The following is a 20,521-nucleotide window of genomic DNA, read 5'->3' as shown; positions in this document are numbered from 1 at the left end:
AAGAGAACTTCCAGATTGCATTGAGCAATAGCAACTTGGCTTGGTAATGCTAATCAACATTCTTCTAGGTAATAAAAGACTTCTAGATCTCAATTAGCAATAAACTCTTATCTTGGTAATGATAATCAATGCAAGAATCACACTAATATATCTAAAATAAAAACACATTCATCAAAGACAAACATTGATGTACAAATTTTTTTTAAGTCATTGATGTACAAATTATTAGCCTGGCTCCAGATTTCCATCAAAACAGGGGAAAATACTGATTTGGAATAATTATTACGCAGCAAACAATTTTTGGTTGATTCTCGTCCAAAGTTTTAGCCCATCTACAGAAGTGTGGTAACATATCGCAGCATAATCCCATCTGACTGGGAGGTCAGATGCCTACAAATAGACTTAGATGCATCTAATCAACTGCTTATGTCAAGACAAAAAACTGCTCACCAGAGCACAAAAACGAGCACAAAACACAAACACAAACACACGACGGGCAGAGACATTTGGCAGTCAATACAGCTAAAACCAACCCAAAATTAAAAATTAAAAAAAAAAAACAACCACCAAAAATAAAATCGTGGACACCTGAGTAGAGATTCGCCCAAAATCGCCTTTGCTCTTCAATTCTTCGGCTCCCCTGCCACAGGTGACCGGCACCTTAAAACAAGAAAAGCCCCCATTTTGAAAAGATTGGGAATATTGGGAAGCGAAAACAGGGTTTGTTTTCCTAAGGCGCCAGTCTCCTGCGACAGAAATTAAGCAGGAGAGATGAAGAGCAACGGCGTTCGGGCGGCGAAAAGCCATAGCCGAGAGGAGCTCAGACGGAATGTTACGTCTTATTGTTGGAACCCACTTTTATAGAGATCAGTAGGGCACTCGCCTGTAGGGCACAAGCCATAACTCAGATCTAAAATATTTATTTAAAATAATTATTATAACACATATAATAACAGCATTATAATATTTATATGAGATAAGTGATTGAAAATTATGTAGATGATGTAAGTAAAATAAAATTTAAAATTTTTATTTCAAAATCTTGGAATCCAAACACAAAAATTGTTTGGTTTTTTATTTTCTTTTTTTCCCACTGTTTTCAGGATAAATTGTCAATTTCATCTATAAACTTTTCACTAATGTTAATTTAATTCTTAATTTTTATTTTTGACCAATTTGATGCATCAATTTAATTTTTGAATCTAATTAAGACCTTCTGCACCTCCTGCAGTGGCACCGCCACCTAAAAGATATTTGGCTCCTAATTCATCAACTAAATAAGGACATTTTGGAAACTTTAGGCACGTGGTTATAATAAAATCAAGTAAACAAGGAAAAAAAAAAACAATTAGTAAGCATTTGGCTTGCAGACTCATCTAGCTTGCAGAGATCAAAGCTAAAAGTCAAGAGCTGTGGGATTGTTTTTGTAACCTTTGTAAATCACTAATCTCCGTGTGAAAATTTCAAGATGAAGCAGCATGAACTTGCAAGAATTTGTAAGCAAGCTAGACAAAGCTATATTGTTGGTGGGCTCAAAAGCTAAAATGCCTTTTAGATATTGGGGAACTGTTAGTATCAAAGCAAAGGTGGGCATCAACAAAAGGCTGCATTGAAGAATATGACAGTGCACCAATTGCAAGTTTGCAACTAACAAATGCTCCAGCAGCGATTGTGCAAGTGGCTTGGATCTTCTTTTCTCCATCAGCCATAATGGTGGCAAATATGATAAAAATTGCATATTTATGATATTTTCACTTGAGCCATAAAGCATTTGCAGATTTCCTCTTCAACTTTCTCAATTACAAAATAAATTCAACAGTTGGGGAAAGAGAGAGGAGAAGGAGAGCTGGGAGGAGAACGGTGGAAGAAGGAGGAGGTGGGTAGCGAGCAATGAAGGTTGGAGGTGGAGGGAGGAGATAATTCACAAAGTTTTCAAAATGCCCCTGTTTACGTGTGAAGTTAGGAGCCAAATTTCTTTTAGGCGATGGCATTGCCTGAAAGAAGTTTTAATTGGATCCAAAAATTAAGTTCAAGTATCAAATTGGTTCGGAACAAAAGTTAGTAAATAAATCGGTATGAATGATAAAGTTTAGGGACCAAATTAATTAAGTTTCCTTTAATTTTTCTAATCTAAGTTTAATTTTTCTTTTTCGTTTTTGCCATTGGGACACAATTGTGTATGCGGTTGTTAATATGGTACAGGTATTTAACTCTTGCATTATCACGATTTTTTTATATCATTATTAGTTATGAATTTATGAAAACATTAATAATTCAATAAAAAATAAAATAATATTCTTACTTATTCATGAATATTTATTTTAGAAAATGAATGTATCTAAGTATTCAATTATCATAGTAATCTTTGAAAACTTTTATACATATGTTTATTTTAATATAATATTATTTTTTAATTAACAATTAAACTTTTATATAATTAAAAACCTAAAAATGCATATTTATCTTCAACTAAATACCAAATATGCAAATATATATATAATTTTTTTTTCTCAATGAACAAATATTAAGGTTCAAACAAAATTAATTAAGTAACAAATAAAATAACACTAAATAGAGTAAATGCATATGGATGCAATAAAGTAAATAGATTTATAAATAAAGATATAGTTTGTTAGAAAAGAGAGAAATTATGAGAAAATTTGATTAGAGAAGAGTTGGATACGAATATGAATAAAACCTAAGTATTTAAATGACGTATCAATTAGGCATGCTACCTAGGAGAGAAAAAATAAATCATATGTATGTATATGTGTGTGTGTCTATATATATATAAATGTTAGCTGCAATCTTTATGGTATAAGGATCGCGGGTAGCTGTCAAGGATTGGTTTGTTCCTGTGTACGTAAACATCAACTTGCATTTTGAACCCATCCATCAATAAAGAAATCCAAGAAATTGTCTGATTGTCATTGTAGATTAAAGAGTGGAGAGCCAGAGTTATATGGGTTCGTCTATGATGACTACAAAGTAGTTGAACTTTGGCTAAATCAAAGTAGAATGTGAAAGATTTGGTTCAATGTGTATGGTCGAAACAGTGATGCTTGGAAGAGTACTCAGCTTCTAAAGGAATTTTCATTGCTCGAGAGTGAAAACTGGTTTTGCGCCTGCAAAATTTGGTTTTATTTGGTGAATGGGAAGATCCACTGGATCATGAATCCTAGGAAATTATTTAGTCTTGATTTGACAAGTGAAACATGGATAGAGGCTGAGCAGCCAGAATATGGAGAGGGTTCTTCTGAGCATGGAATAGGAGCTTTAGGAGGATTCCTTTGGATGTGTTGTAATTAACTATGAATTCAGCCATTTGGATGTTTGGATTATGAAAGAGTATGGTGTGAAAGAATCCTGGACTAAGAACTTGTGAGCTGTGATTAAGAAACCTTGGTTTGGTGTCTACATGCACTTTTTTTCTATCAAGGGATGGAAGGAGAGATCTTTTTTCTGCGCAGGTCAAGCTTGAAAATTTGCAATACAAAAAGCAACCCAGTGGAAGATCTTCCTATTACTGATTTCAGATATATTTCATGCGGGAACTAAGAAGATTTTCTCCCATAACCACGGATACATGTTAAGCCCTCCTGGTGTAAAATAGAAAATGATGAGAATCGTTTTGATAGCAAGATTTTATTTTGGTGCTTCAGAAGTAGGACTAAGAAGGCAAGATGTTGAAAGCGAATACTAAATTTTCTCCGTTGAAGAGAGAAGCTTTGTTATTACGACCCTTTCAATACTTGCAAAATTTTTTATTGGTGGAGTGGAGTTGGGGGATGAGGGGCTCTTCATAAATTGAGTTTTGACCAATTCCAATTGATGTATTTTTCACTAAATTTAGTATAATTTTAGTGTAATCATGATTGAGGGACTGTTAAAAACAAAACATGTAACTTATCGTGCAATGTGTGAAGTTGTAGTTGATCTAATTAGTGATGTAGTTTGGATTAATTTTTGGAGATTACTGAGATCTAAAATGCTTTTATGCCATTAAGCGCTTGGTTTATTACGGGTTTTTTTTTTTCATCAGTTGATAGAAGGCATTTTGACCAGAATTACATTAATCCCTAGAATTCACGAATATGAAGGGGGGGGGGGGGGGATCTCAGAATATTAGTATGGTTTAAGTCAGAATACTAGAATTCATTTTTTGGAACAACATTATGACTTTTTGGGCAAAATTTAATGAGGAAAAAAAAAAGGGCAAATTACATTTTACCTCCCTGTGTTTAGCATTTTTTACATAACCCCCCTATAGTTTCAAAATCTATACATAACTCTCTCATGGTTTGGATTAAAGTGTCAAAGTGACGGCAATAGTCATTTGTAACGGAACTTCTAAAAATGTTGAAATTACCCTTGTAAATACATGACACATTAACCCGTATGATTTTTATATTTTACCATATAACTCCCTTATGATTTTTAAAATATACACATAACCCCCCTTGGTTAATAAATAATTTTTAACTTTACATAAGGGTATTTTTGACATTTTAGGTGATTCCGTTAAAAATGATCATTCTCATTACTTTGACACTTTAATCCAAACCATGAGAGGGTTATGTATAGCTTTTGAAATCATAGGAGGGTTATATAAAAAAAGGCTAAATCACAGAAGGGTAAAGTGGAATTTGCCCCAAAAAAAAGAAGGAAAAGGACCATTTAACTAATATCGGTTGAGAAGGAGAGTTTAGAGGCTGAGAGAGAAGAAAATAATTTTTTAGCAATATGGAGAATCTAATCCACTTTCTCATCGGTACATTAGCATCAACATTGCCTCCCCAACAAAAATTGTAGATTCAATTAATTAATATAGGTGCCAGCTTGTTTCGATTTTCAACTAATGGAGTCACAGAGACCAGACGAATCTCCCCACCAAACCAAACCAAACCAATACCGATAATATATTCCAACATAGTAGCCAAACCTTGCGTTGCAACTCTTTCAGTCCTTTTCTTGTATATTGTCTGTGGGATAAATAACTAAAAGGGAAAATTACACTTTACCTCCCTATGATTTAGTATTTTTTTTCTTAATCCTCTATAATTTCAAAAACTGTACATAATCCCCTTATAATTTGGATTAAAGTGTCAAAGTGACGAAAATGATCATTCGTAACGGAGTTACCTAAAATATCAAAAATGCCCTTATGTAAAGTTAAAAATTATTTATTAACCAAGGGGGGTTATGTGTATATTTTGAAAATCGTTAGGGGTTATACGGTAAACTATTAAATCATAAGGAGTTATATGATAAAATATAAAATCATACAGTGTTAGTATGTCATGTATTTATAAGGATAATTTTGACATTTTTGAAAGTTTCATTATAAATGACTATTTTCGTCACTTTGATACTTTAATTTAAACTATGAGGGAATTATATATAATTTTTGAAATTATAGAAATTATGAAATGTACTAAACTAGAGGAGGATAAAGTGTAATTTGCGGTAACTAAAACAGGGTCATGTCATCTTCTTTTTTGAGGCCTTGATATGACAGTACCTCCGCCCAGAGTTGGCCATGGAGTTCAGTAGTTTACTTCTCCTTTCTCCTCTATTGATCTGTATTACCTCCATCTTGCTTCATGTAGCTAATCGATCAAGCAACAAGCAGAAGAGGCTTCCTCCAGGTCCCAAAGGCCTCCCAATTATTGGGAACCTCCTCAAAATTGGTAACAGACCCCACGAGTCCTTGACTGGCTTGGCCAAAATTTACGGTCCACTCATGACAGTGAGAATTGGCTGCGTCACAACCGTAGTTGCATCTTCAACTGATATGGCTAGAGAAATTCTCCAAAAGAATGATCAGGCCTTCTTGGGCAGGTCAATCCCAGATGCAGTGACTGCAGAAACTGATTACGAACGTTCCATTGTTTGGCTTTCTGGAGGAACAAAGTGGCGAAAGCTTCGAAAACTTTGCAACAGCCAAGTTTTTACCACCCAAAGATTGGACGCATTGCAAAGATTGCGGCATCAGATGATGGAAGACATGGTTCACCGTGTTTCCCAAGCGGGAGAAGCTGGAGAAGCTCTTTATATTGGGAATTCAGTGTTTGGTACAACGTTGAGCTCATTTTCCAATATGATGTTTTCGGGTGACGCGTTTGATCCAAACTCAGAAGAAGCTAAAGAACTAAAAGAGTTGTTTAGGAGGATAATGGAACTTGCTGCAAAGCCAAATCTTGCAGATTTTTTTCCTGTCCTGAAGCCATTTGATCCTCAAGGAATTAGAAGAGATATTAAATGTTGTTTTGATCGTTTTCAAACGATAATTGACAGCAAGATTGATGGACGCACGAAACGTAGGGCTTCTGGATCACAAAGATCTGGGGATTTCTTGGATGCTCTTCTTGATCACAGTGAAGAACATGGCCCGGATGAACTGGATTGCCGTGATGTTAGACTCCTGCTCATGGTAATAACTAATTCAGGCTGCACTTTGCATTCATCCACTCTGGTGCTTGAATTGGGTTAAAATCATTTGGAAATCATAATGTAGTTGCTAGATGTTTAGTTTCTTCTAGTCAAATTTGCTTGAGATATAGCAATCCTAACTATCCCAAAAACAATTCAAACACAGTCCAAGTTCCACAGCCAAATCCCAGTTTTCCTGGTTCTTTTAACCCCCGTCACTTGGCCACTACACAGCCAATTCTTATTTAAGATACTACGAATTGCTTATATCGGAAAGAATGGTACTATAGAAGCCAAATTTGATGTTCTTTATCTAAAAAATGCTGAAAAAAGTTGCTTATAATATATAAACAGATTAATTAGACTCGGACATCCCTATTTTTTAGAAAACTCTGTGTTCAACTATTACCTTTAAATTATCTAGCCAAGTATCTCTTGCTCTGGAAGGTTTGCATCTTGTTACTTTATTATGCAATATGAATTTAGACGCAATTCACATGGAATTTTCTGTCATACAACATCCACAATCATGGTTCGAAGACTCAGCCGACAGCGAGACGACTCGGCCGAGTCGTCACCATCTCGGCCCTCGCCGATACGATACCGTGACGAAACGATACCGAGATACTCAAGTTGCCGAGATGTCACTGTGAAGGGTTGAAACGGCCGAGTCATACTGAATCATTCCGAATCATCCCGAATCAACTCGAATTTTTATTATTTTTACTAATTTTTTAATTATTTTTATTTATCATATTTTTTACAATTTTTAGAATATTAAATATTTCAAAAATTCGCTCTCGCCGAGACCGCGACTTTGAACCATGTCCACAATGCAACTTGTGAGCTGAGAAAAGAGTGACAAGGTGACATCAATGATAACTTTTTAAAAAAAAAATTTTTTTGGTCACAGTCCAATTGGAAGAATAGTGCAGTGAATAACATTAGTAAGAAACAATTCAAAGAATTTTCAATCTAATTGGCACTTTGTTCTCCAAATATTGACAGCATTTGTATGCAACCAACAGGATATGTTTGTAAGAGGTACAGATACTACCACCGCCACAGTGGAATGGGCATTGACAGAGCTTATTCGCAGCCCAGAGAAAATGGCAAGGGCAAAGCAAGAATTAATCAAAAAAGTTGGCTTAGGATTTAGTGTCGAGGAGCAGGACATCCTTCAACTTCCTTATCTAGATGCACTCATGAAAGAAACAATGAGGCTTCACCCTGCAGCTCCATTTCTCCTCCATTGTGCCGAGACAGATGTTGAAGTTTGTGGTTCTATCATTCCAAAACATACTCAAGTGTTAGTGAATGTATGGTCAATCACGAAGGACCCGGCCTGTTGGAAAGAGCCCACCAAATTTCAACCAGAAAGGTTTTTGGATACAGGTATTGACTTCAGGGGCAGGGATTTATGTTTCATCCCTTTTGGTGCGGGACGGCGAATTTGCCCTGGAATGCCACTGGCAGCGAGGATGGTGAAGTTATTGTTGGCTAGTCCTGTTCATAATTTTGATTGGAAACTCCCAAATGGAATGGAACCGAAAGATTTGGACATGAAAGATAAGTTTGGGCTTACAGTTGAGAAAGCTGAGCCACTTGCTGCCATTCCTGTGAGGGTTGCAACATCTTGAATTCTTCCTCTTCAAGTCTTCATACAGTTGGCCTGGTGGAAGAATTTGGACCATCTGGTATCGAAGCCAATGTCCCTATTGAAAATGTGTATACTCTAAACTCAATCAACTTCTAAGATTTAACGTCCACTTAAACTATTTATGTTATAATAAATGACATTTTTGTCATATTGATTGCAAATATATTTTTATTTGTGTAATAAAATATTTAGAGTAAATATAATTAATGAAATCATAAGAGTTATGATGTTGAAGTTTATTGACTATAGATAAAGTTTATTAAGAAACACTAGATCTCATCTAATATAGTGTGTGAAACACTTAAGTTAGTATACGTGTACTTAATAAGATAATCAAGTTCATTAGATTGATCCATATAGATGCATCCTTCCAATGCCAAAGGATTAATTTTTAAGTGACATTCATGTAAATTATCCTTAGACTTAAGCTTATCATGATATTTGTATGACAAATTTTTTAGAGTAAACCTAATTGATAAAATCATAAGAATTATGATGGTGAGTTTCATTCGATTACAGATAAGATTTATTTTTAAATATTTCTAGTCAAAGTATTAACAAAACAGGCGCATTATTAATACGGTTAAACTTGCATATACTACACTATCCTATATGAGAAGTAGTAAACCTCATCTACCATAGTGTGTGAGATACCTAAACTAGTATGCGGGGTACTTGATAGGATGATCAAATTCATTAGATTGATTTGCATAGAGGTATCCTTTAAGTGCCAAAAGATTAATCTTTAAGTGATGTTTGTGTAAATGATCATTAAATTTAAGGTTATCATGATATCTTGAGTTTGGATAATTATACTTTATTTGTTTTAAGATTGCTCTTATAATAGGTAAATGCTCACATCATTAGCAAATTCATTAAATTTTTTAAATATTATGCTTTATTTTGTTAGTTTAAATCAAACTTGTGGAATATTAATTATTCAACTAAAACCGTTGAGCTCATGTGCAAATTGAACTTCAGTGAGCACATCAAAATTACACAAAACCTCCAAGATACAAAGTGAAAATCACCTCAAACTGGTATTTTCCATTTCTTCTCATTTCTTAATGTTTTCACTGTTGCAAGGCAACCGGAGTGGGCGCTGGTGACCGCTGAGCCACTTTTCAGAATTTTAGATGCTGTGGGATGTTGGGGAGAGGATGAAACTTGTGAGGTGAGGGTCTGGTACCCTCCCCTGAATCTCACCCACAAAATTTTATGTAAACAGCTAATCAAGTGCCAAGATTAATTACAGAAAAATTGAACCTCTTCAGCACAACAATAAGCTGTACAACATCAGCTTAGCATCTGCAGGTTTCAAATAATAAGCTATACAACAAAAGAAATTACATACTCAATCTGAAACTAGTAGCCCAAGACACTAGATACAGCATAATTGCAAGTGCAGTTTACAAACCAAACTTTCTTGCAAGGAGGATATCTTTAATCTGATACATCAATCCTGTCTAAAATAAAAGATGCACGGGGTAATAAACAACTTGGACCGTCTTTCAACAAGCTTAAAATGACCTTGATCCAGAAGTCCAAAGAAGACGACATAAAAACCAAATCTGCCAAAGACCATAGAAGCTCCATCTGGTGCTCGAGTTACAATTACTGCTGACTTCTGTGAGAGAAATGGGAACTTCCACCTGCAATCCATAAAGCTATGCAAGGAAAAGCGTCCATATTATTGGACAAAACTGTTAAATCAACTGTTGATTACAAATCTGTGTTCTCTATGCAAGTCATCCTTAAAATAGCCACCAACAAATAGCATTTTCTTTCTTCCGTTGGGGAACAACATAGGAGTCCAAAGTTACAAAAAGTAACATAGAATACGTATACTACACTCCACACAAAGCTTGAACAATTTTAACAAAAGAGACACTGACAAGCTCTTTTCCAATCTCCTTTATCTTATCAAGTAAAATGCACGTAGTATCAGATGACCAAGGACAAATTGATGTCAAAACAATTAACTAAATTTCAATACAAAAAGACACATATTACTAAAAGTTCCTCACAACCTGAGGCTGTCTTGCTGCATAACTCTTGCCGGTCACTTTCTTCAAGCCTATAAAAACTGTCAGGTGAAGTTACATAAACTCTTGAACCAATTCATGCTTTTCCAGCTACAACATTTACTTGGATCAGTAGACAAAAGAAACTAACCAAGCCAACATTATCTGTACTATCTACTGATATATCTTTGTACCTATGCGAGATAAAACAGTCCCATTACTAAGCCCAGGAGAGAAATCTAGAGCTCAGTCAGCGATAGCAGCTTGGTTTGGTAATGATAAACCACGCATAGGAACAATCTCATCTAGCAAACAAGTCTCATTCTGCTAAGTAATAAAAACACTTGTACATCTCATTCACAATCCACAGAACAGACGCATCAATTCTTTCATATCGTGGCGAAAATAATGCTAATCCAATTCAGGCAGACATTAAGTCACAAAAGATTATGCATCTAAAAGAAAAGAACCATCTTGCACGAAACTAGTAGATTCATGGAATCAATTATCCCGATATAAACATGGATAAGCAAATTAATTAGCCTAACTCTAGATTCGACTTAAAAAGGGGAATGTTGTGCATAAATTCAATTAATAGTTAAGCAATGTATAAAATTTGATAAATCTATTAAAAAAATTTGAATCTATGTACTTTAAATGTGTTAAGAAAATCACAAACTGGTGGCCTCTGGAACGTGAGATGATTACAAAAACTGACTTGCGTGCTCCTAAAATACATATACGTCTGCTAAACATCAAGACTTACAAATGATTAATCCCCCAATCGAAAAGTCACCGAAAACAATCTAAAAGCCAGAACTACTCACTGAGGCATCAGCACAAACACCTGGAAAACAGAAATATTCCTCTGAAAAATCAGCCCACAACAAAAAAAAAAAAAACTGTTAAAACCATCATCATAAATAAAATCGTTGACAACAGACTAGACGTTCACTCAAAGACGCCTTGGCTCTTCAATTCTACAGTTCGCATCTGTCGCGCGGTGACTTTGGCCTAACAGTAAAAGAATCCCAATTCGAAGGATTGGGAATTCTGGAGGAGGAAAAAGGAAGGGGTTGTTATTTGTTGCTGAGGCGAAAGTCACCTGCGACAGAGAGCAAGCAGAAGAGGTGGAGAGCAACGGCGTCTGAGCGATAATAAAGGGAACAAGCAGAGACTACAGAATCCTCCGAAGCTTTGGCCGACCTTTATAGAGGGTCATCACTCGTTAGGTCCTCCCATCTTTGTTATTGTCATTTTAATTGTGTACTTTTCGTTAATTAGACCGTTTGATAAAAGAATTAACCTTCTGTACATTAACCGCATGCACTTTCACCATTGTGTGCATGAAGCATAATTTAAATTTGAATTTAAAATCCAAATTTTGAGTACACTCCAATCGTGATAGTATATACATTGTCAATGAATATAAGATTTACTCTAAAATAAATGATGAGGGTAAAAAATAACATATTTCTTATATTTTTGGTCAAATAAATTTGACATGTCAGATAGGAATTCTTTTTTTTTTTTAACTTTTGTAAATGTATTGAAGAGTGGTAAAAGAAATAAATAAAAAAAGTTTCGATATGTTTAATTGCTTGATTATCGATGTTCTTATTTTGGCCAAAGAATACCCAGTCTTTTTCGTTTTTTTGTAGGAAAAATGACAAATCTGCAAAGAGTACCTAGTCTATCTCAACTTGTAGGGACATTATGTTAAGAACAGAAGCAATTAATCTTGCATCGGCAGTGATTAATTGCTCAATTGAGAAGGATTTAGGAAGAAGGTGAGAATAGAGAGAGATTCGGAGAGAATGAGAGAGAGAGAGAGACTGAGAGAATGAAAACAGATTCTTGTTATTTCTTGTCCAATGCAAGACAATGGGTCCCTTATTTATTACAATCCACGTGATCAGCCACTAACCGACTAACTAACTTTTAAATCCCCCAATTAATCAAAACGACATCGTTTGGCTTCCCCCAATTACAAACCCTGATTCAATTACCCGCCATCCTAACAATTCCGCTCCCATAGAATCAGACTTGTCCTCAAGTCTGGAACTCAGGGAACTGATTTTCAATGAAAGTCTTGTCCTCCCAAGAAGCTTCATCATAGCTCAGATGATTCCATTTAATCAGGAACTGAATGACAGACCTCCCTTCACGCATGATCACTCTCCTCTTCAAGATAGTTTCTGGCTTTAATGGACATTGATCATATTCATCCAGTTCTGGTAGGTCAGGGGAGCTGCTGTGTACTGGCCCCAGCTTTTTCTTTAACAAGGATACATGGAACACAGGGTGTAGTCGTGCTCCTGCTGGTAGTTTAAGCCTATAAGCTACCGCTCCAATCTTCTCCTCCACCTGAAATGGCCCATAATATTTTGCTGACAATTTGAGACACTTCCTCACAGCTATAGTCTGTTGCCTATATGGTTGCAGCTTTAAGAATATCCAGTCACCCACAGAAAAGCTCCTCTCAGTCCTGTGTTGGTCTGCATACTGCTTCATCCTTTGCTGGGCCTTTGCTAAGTGCTCCTTAATGCAACTTGAGATTCTGTTCCTCTTCTTGAACCATATTGGTCACAGCAGGTACCATTGAATCCATATAGGGTCCTAATGGCAGTGGTATAGGTTTGTAACCGTACAAAGCTTCAAAGGGAGTCATATCCAAACTAGAATGATAAGTGGAATTATACCACCACTCTGCCAGTGATAGCCACTTACTCCATTGTGAAGGAAGTTCCCCTGTCATGCACCTCAAGTAGCTCTCAACTCACTGATTCAGCCTTTCACTTTGCCCATCAGTTTGTGGGTGATAAGCTGATGAGTAGTTCAGCCCTACTCCCACTACCTTGAAGAGCTCCTTCCAAAACACACTGGTGAAAACCTTGTCTCTATCAGTGATGATAGACTCTGGTAATCCATGTAACCTGTAGACCTGATCTAGGAAGACCTGAGCAACACCCTTGGCCGTAAAGGGATGAGTGAGCCTGATGAAATGTCCAAACTTAGTAAACATGTCAATCACTACCAGAATAGTGTCATATCTAGGGGTGCAAACGAGCCGAGCTCGAGTCGAGCTTTGTCTAATCGAGCCGAGCTCGAGTTAATTTTGTGAAGCTCGAACTCGAGCTCGAGCTCAAAATATCAAGCTTGAGCTCGAGCTCGAGCTTAAAAAATAAAAAAAAAATTATTATTATTTTATTTTTTAAAAAAAATAATAATTTTTTTTAAAAAAATAATAAAAAAATAATTTTTTTAATAAATAATAAAATATTAGGGATATATATGTAATTTTATTATTAAAATAAAAAATAAAAAATAAAAAAATATATAATTGAGCTCGCGAGCCAACGAGTTTAATGTTTTTGAGCTCGAGTTCGAGTTCGACTTAATTAGCTCGAGCTCGACTCGAGCTTGATATTAACGAGCTCGAGTCGAACTCGTATTCGAGCCGCTCGCGAGCCGATTCGCGAAACACCCCTAGTCATATCCTTGTGACTTAGGAAGTTTCTCAATAAAGTCCATAGTGATATGAAGCCATGCTCGTTTGGGAATTGGAATTGGTTGTAACAGCCCAGGGTAAGGAACATGTTCAGATTTGTTCCTTTGACAAACTTCACAGTTTTGTACATAGTTTATCACCTCCTGCTTCATACCTGGCCAGTAGAATAGAGACTTGAGTTTCTGCCAGTAATTTTTCTGACCAGAGTGCCCTCCTATAGCTGAGTCATGTAATGCCTGGATTATCTGATTCCTGATGTTGTTGGCATTCCCTATATAAATCCTCCCTTGATACCTCAGGATCCCATCCAACCAGGTATAGTCAGCATGTGAATTGGAGTCTAGAATCAGTTGACTCACGATGTCTTGACAATGGGAACCACCTTCATAGCTATTCTGCAACTCCTCAATCCATCCATGCTTGACAGATGAGATAGCTAGACAGGACCCTTTCACTTCCAAGGATGCAGGTTCATGCCTCCTGGATAACGCATCTGCCACTTGATTGTCAGTTCCTCTCTTATATTGTATCTCATAATCCAATCCCATTAGCTTAGTCATCCATTTGTGTTGAATGGCAGTGTTCAGCTTCTGGTCCAAGAGATACTTCAGTGACTGATGATCAGTCCTGATAATGAAATGACTTCCCACTAGGTAATGCCTCCATTTAGTGACAGCCATAACTAAAGCCAGGAGCTCCTTCTCATAAACTGAGAGTCCCAAATTCTTGGCTGATAAGGCCTTACTCAAAAAAGCAATGGGATGCCCTTCTTGCATTAATACTGCCCCAATTCCTCCTCCACTAGCGTCTGTCTCCACTACAAAGGGTTTCTGAAAATCTGGTAGCTGTAGTACTGGAGCTGAGCACATTAGCTTCTTCAATTGGTCAAAGGAGTCTTGTGCTTGACTGTTCCACTTAAAGTTGTCTTTCCTCAACAGTTCTGTGAGTGGTTTACATACAATGCCATAATGTTTTATAAATCTTCTATAATACCCAGTAAGACCCAAAAATCCTCTCAACTCCTTGACTGATTGAGGAACAGGCCATTGGAGAATACTACTGATTTTTGAGTAATCCATACTGACACCCTTATCAGTAATGGTATGCCCCAAGTAGTCTACCTTTTTCTGAGCAAATGCGCACTTAGACTTCTTCACATAGAGCTGGTGCTTCCTTAAGACATCTAGTACAGTTCTTAAATGTTGTATGTGAGCATCCAGTGTAGGACTATACACCAGAATGTCGTCAAAAAAAACCAATACAAATCTCCTCAAGTGGGGTTGGAATACCTGGTTCATTAATGACTGGAATGTTGCTGGTGCATTGGTGAGCCCAAAAGGCATGACCAGGAACTCAAAGTGTCCACAGTGGGTTTGGAAGGCTGTTTTGTAAGTGTCCTGAGGCTTAACTCTGATCTGATGGTATCCTGCTGTGAGATCCAGCTTGGTCTTATACACAGAACCAGCTAGCTCATCCAATAACTCATCTACATTAGGAATTGGAAACCTGTCCTTAATAGTCATTTCATTTAACCTCCTGTAATCCACGCAGAACCGCCAAGTTTCCTCCTTTTTCTTAACCAACAACACAGGGGAGGCAAATAGGCTATTACTGTGCTTGACTACCCCTGTTTGAAGCATTTCTGTTACCTGCCTTTCTAGCTCCTTCTTGTGACAGTGAGGGTACCTGTAAGGCTTCAATTTGAAGGGTTGTGCCTCTGGTTTGAGAGGAATTTCATGATCTACACTCCTGCTAGGAGGTAAAGAATTTGGTTTCTGAAATACATCATCATATTCCTGCAGCAGCTTTCCTACTTCCTGTGGTATAGGATCTGCCCCTTCTTCTGTCTTATTTTTACAGTTCAATGCCATACACATTTGCTTTTTATACTCAATAAACGTCCTCAAATCTTTCCCTCTGATCAAGTCCATATCACAGTCTTCTGCCTGTCCATGCAAGTGAACTTCATTTCCCTGGTTATGTAGTGATATCTTGAGTTGTTGGAAGTCAAATGTAATGGGACTGAAGTGTGTCATCCAATCTACTCCTAATACTATATCCCATCCTCCTAACTCCATCACCTTCAAATCGAATCTGAAACCATGTTGATTAATCTTCCAGTGCACATTAGGACAAATGGCATTACTGGACACACTGGTTCCATTTCCCATGATGACAAAGAATGGCTGATCCACCCATCTGTAGTTGATATCCATCCCAATAACCAATTCACTGTTGATATAACCGTCGGAGCTTCCAGTATCTACTAATATGAAAACCTTCTCACCATCCAGGATGCCTGTCAATGTAATTGTCTTCCTTTTCAGTGATTCAGATAGGGCATGCAAAGACAGTTCCATGGTTTGACCAGGATGTCCTGTCTGTTCATCCTGTTCTCCTAATGCATCTTCAAACACAGCATCTTCCTCATCATCTATCTGTAAGCAATTTACATGTCCCAACCTGCATTGATGACCTATGGTGTATTTCTCCCCGCATTTGAAACACAGACCTTTACTTCTCATGTATTGCAGCTCTTGTGCTGAGATCTTCCTGAATTCCTTAGTGTCCTCCTGTGGTTTGGTGTTGTACCTAGGACCTTTTTGGTTACTGTTGTCAGGAACCTTATAGGTGTTGCTGCCTACTGCTGATGCGTTCCCCCTTGATATTCCAAATCGATTGTCCACTAGCTGTTTGGAGCTCTCCTTGGGACCTTTACTCTGTATTTTGAGTGAGTACTCTTGCCACTGAGACAACTCAAAGGCTTCGGTTAAGGTAGTAGGTTTTAGCATTCTGATCATAGGTTTGATTTCCTTTTTCAACCCACTGATGAAGCTAGAGATAAAGTAATTTCATCCAAATTTTGATTCTTAATCAACATCAATGGTTTCAATTCCTCAAATCGTTCCTGATATTCTTCCACACTGCTTTCTTGATGCAGTTTATTAAATTTTTCCACAACATCCTTGCAAATGCTGTCAGTGAATCTTTTGCACCGCAGATCTCCAAATTCTACCCAACCTAATCCAGGTTTCTCAATTTTTACCCCCTGGAACCACCTATCAGCCTTGCCTTCTAGGTACATCTCAATTACTTCAACCTTCTGGTTTTCCGGAATATGATAGTTCATAAAGTATTTATCACATTTGCACAACCACTCTCTAGGATTTTCTCCAGTAAATAGCTGCAAATCTATCTTAGGTGGATTAGGAAGCTGAAACTTACTCCACTCTCTTTTGTATGTATTCTGTTGGTCTCCTTCAGGCTGTAATTTCTGATGAGCTGGAGGTGTAGGGAGAAGTGGCGTCTGGTCCCCCGTCATCCTTTCCTCTCTATCCGTGACCTTGTCCTTCGCAGCAGTCATCCTTGACAGGAGTGTGTTGAACTTCTGATCCAAGGAATTGCTGAGGTTCTGCTCCATTCCTGTCAACAGATTCACCATTCGCTTGTTGTTTTCTTCCAATTCCAGTTTCAGATTGTCCTTAAGTTGTTGTTGCTCTGATCGTTGGGAGAGCAGAGATTACATCAGTTCTTGGAGCTTGATTTCTTGTCTTTTTACTTGCTCTTCCAATGATCTGAATCGCGTACCTTCTGCCATGGAATTGTTCGTACTCCAAGGATCTAAGCTCTGATTACCAATTGTTAAGAACAGAAGCAATTAATCTTGCATCGACAGTGATTAATTGCTCAATTGAGAAGGATTTAGGAAGAAGGTGAGAATAGAGAGAGATTCGGAGAGAATGAGAGAGAGAGAGAGACTGAGAGAATGAAAACAGATTCTTGTTATTTCTTGTCCAATGCAAGACAATGGGTCCCTTATTTATTACAATCCACGTGATCAGCCACTAACCGACTAACTAACTTTTAAATCCCCCAATTAATCAAAACGACATCGTTTGGCTTCCCCCAATTACAAACCCTGATTCAATTACCTGCCATCCTAACACATTAGTCAAGTGCTTAAGAAATTGATCCTCAAGTTTTGCAATTTCTCACAAAAAGCTTGAAGTCGGCTTCTAGCAGGGAAAAAAAAAGGTACCTTGTAAGAAGTAGATTCTTTAGTTAAAGAATTGTGTAATATGAATGAATAAACAAATCCCCTAGTCCAGTTGTATAGAAAAAGAGAAAAAAAGAAATAAAAAAACAATTTATGGTCGCAAGAGAGTCAAAAAGTAGCTGCATGGCATCTAAAGCCATGAACTTTTTGTTATTCCAAGTCCAAAGTAACCACATGAGAAAATCGTTCAAAACATTTCTCATATTTTATAAAATGATTTTTTATATCCCTCACTTTAAAAGTATGCTTTTACGTCCCTTACAAATTCACATTGATCAAATTTGATTCTTATCTAGGTTTTCGACTTGTTTTTGGGTGAAATTCATCACGTGCCTTGCACGTAATCATTTTTTAAGAACAAAATTATCAAATCAAAATTTACATAATTCAATCCATAGTCTCTCATATTTTATAAAATAAATTTTTTTATCTCTCATTGATCATGTGTATGAATAACTTTTTTTTTAAAACTCATATATTTATCTATTTGATTTCACGTGAACAATACGAATAGTTTCTAACATATCTCTATTTGATTTCATCTGAACGTACTATTCATGTGAAATTAAATAAATATATACAGGGGTTTAAAAAATTGTTAGTTTTTCACTCATATTAATTTCCTTTTACTCGAAAATTAAAAACAAAGAAGGCATTTCATCCTAAACATTATCAAGTGTTTATATCGAATTAAATTTGGACATAAAAATACACAAAATAAAAGTATGACAAAAAGAAGTAAGTGATTGACATTTTCAAATTTTAAAACAATCACAAGATAAGAAATTCAACTGTTAGTCTTAAAAGTGGCGAGTAAAAATTTCAAATTTAAACTGCAATTTGTTAGCATAACTATGGAATTCGAGTAAGAATCGATTAATTAGATGGCCTTATTACACAACTCAATACATGAATTATTACCAAAAGAGAAAAAGCTACAAATATTGAATAGATTCATATGGTGAAATCAAATAGATATATATATATATATATATATATAGGTTTAAAACAAAATTGTTAGAATTAAACTCATGTATATATCTATTGAATAGCATTTGCACAACTACAATAAGTCTATTCAGGTGAAATCAAATAGAGATATATTATATGCTATTGGTACTATTCAGTTGAAATCCAATAGATATATACATGAATTTTAAAAAAAAACTATTCACACACATGGTCAATGAGTGATGAAAAAATTCATTTATGAAATGTGAGGAATGAAAAACTTTATTTTGTGAAATATAAGGGACTATAGATTGGATTATGTAAATTTTGATTTGATAATTTTACCCCTAAAAAATGATCACCTGTAAGGCACGTGATAAATTCCGACCAAAAACTAATTGGAACCCTAGGTAGGAAACAAATTTGACCAATGTGAATTTGAAAGTAACGTAAAATTATACTTCTAAATGCGAGAGACGTAAAAAGTCATTTTACCAAATGTGAGGGACGTTTTGAACGATTTTTCCTAAAAAAAATTATTCGCATACATGATCAATGAGGGATGAAAAAATCCATTTTGAAAAATGTGAAGAATAAAAAAATTTATTTTATAAAATGTAAGGGACAAAAAAATTTATTTTGTAAAATGTGAGGGACTATAAATCAAATTATGTAAAATTGATTTGACAAATTTGTCCTTAAAAAATAATCACATGCAAGGCACGTGGTGGATTCCGACCAAAAACTAGTCGAAAACCTAGATAGGGACCAAAGTTTATCAGTGTGAATTTGTAAGGGATGTAAAATTATATTTTTCAATGCGAGGGACGAAAAAAGTTATTTTGCAAAATATAAGGGATGTTTTGAACGATTTTTCCAAGATTTAATTCAAGGGTTAAAAGCACTAAATCCCCTTGAACTTTACTCTCATAGCTTGTTTGGATGTTTAGATTAGAAAATAAAAGATGGGAAATGTTAAGTTATGAAAGAAAAGAAAAGAAGAGAAATGAAGAGAAGAGATTTTAATGTTGTTTGGAAGTTAAAGTAGGAAAAATGGATGGTTTTGGATATATATATATATATATTTATATATATGTAAATAAAAATTTGTTCAATTCACATTTGAGGACAAAATTGGCATTTAGAAAAATTTTATTGGGCATTCTCAACTTGTCTAATGCTTTCCGCCCAAAAAACTTTGGTAACCATAACAGTTGCACCTCATTCATCCAAATCAAAAGCTTTCCATCTTTTTCTACCCCTCAAAAACTCCTAAACGTTAGAAAGAATGTCTTTTTATTATTGGAAGCAATAATTATCATAAAATCTATGCTATAACAAAATATATGTCATCTATGCACATAAGGCATATATTACTTAATTCAATGCGTCTAGAGTTTAGAATAAATTAATTTTTATTAACAATAGTAACAATTTTAGATTGTAAAAACATAGTCGTTAATCAACTATACATTAAAAAAAGTCAACAAAACTACTAGTTACTTTATTTTTTGGGATATACTTTAAAATATTTAGTAATTTAATATTCTAGTTTTCTAATATCTTTTTAAATAATCAAATTACTAGTAATATACACTTTTTCATTATGACATGCATATATTAATTTTTCACGGGAATAATTTCAGAAACCTTCCTTGAGATTTTTAATAATTTCATTTAACTCCCTCGGGGTTTTTAAAATTACAAATACCTCCCTTATCATTTAAAATGACAATACTACCCTTAACTATTTTAATGAAATTTCCTTGTTTGGTATACTTATAGTTAGAATGACTTTTAAAATTATTTTTTCATTATTTTTCCTTCTTATTCCTTTTTATTTTAATTTTTTGTCAATAAAATTGTAAAACTACTACTATTACCTC

General features: G+C 35.5%; 2 protein-coding genes across 2 annotated transcripts; one reads left to right on the top strand and one right to left on the bottom strand.

Annotated features, from left to right (window-relative positions):
* The first annotated feature begins 5,510 nt into the window (after positions 1-5,510).
* On the top strand, positions 5,511-8,247 carry LOC113704812 (geraniol 8-hydroxylase-like). Its single transcript, XM_027226684.2, has 2 exons — positions 5,511-6,433; positions 7,461-8,247. The coding sequence occupies exons 1-2, from the start codon at positions 5,540-5,542 to the stop codon at positions 8,070-8,072; spliced, it is 1,506 nt and encodes a 501-aa protein (XP_027082485.1). The 5' UTR covers positions 5,511-5,539; the 3' UTR covers positions 8,073-8,247.
* A 3,921-nt stretch (positions 8,248-12,168) lies between these two features.
* Positions 12,169-12,630, bottom strand: LOC140012790 (uncharacterized). The gene has a single exon (XM_072061099.1). The coding sequence runs from the start codon at positions 12,628-12,630 to the stop codon at positions 12,169-12,171; it is 462 nt and encodes a 153-aa protein (XP_071917200.1).
* Positions 12,631-20,521: the final 7,891 nt, after the last annotated feature.

The sequence above is a fragment of the Coffea arabica genome, chromosome 8e (genome assembly GCF_036785885.1).
Source record: "Coffea arabica cultivar ET-39 chromosome 8e, Coffea Arabica ET-39 HiFi, whole genome shotgun sequence".
Classification (NCBI taxonomy): domain Eukaryota; kingdom Viridiplantae; phylum Streptophyta; class Magnoliopsida; order Gentianales; family Rubiaceae; genus Coffea; species Coffea arabica.
This window is presented reverse-complemented; position numbering and strand designations above follow the sequence as displayed.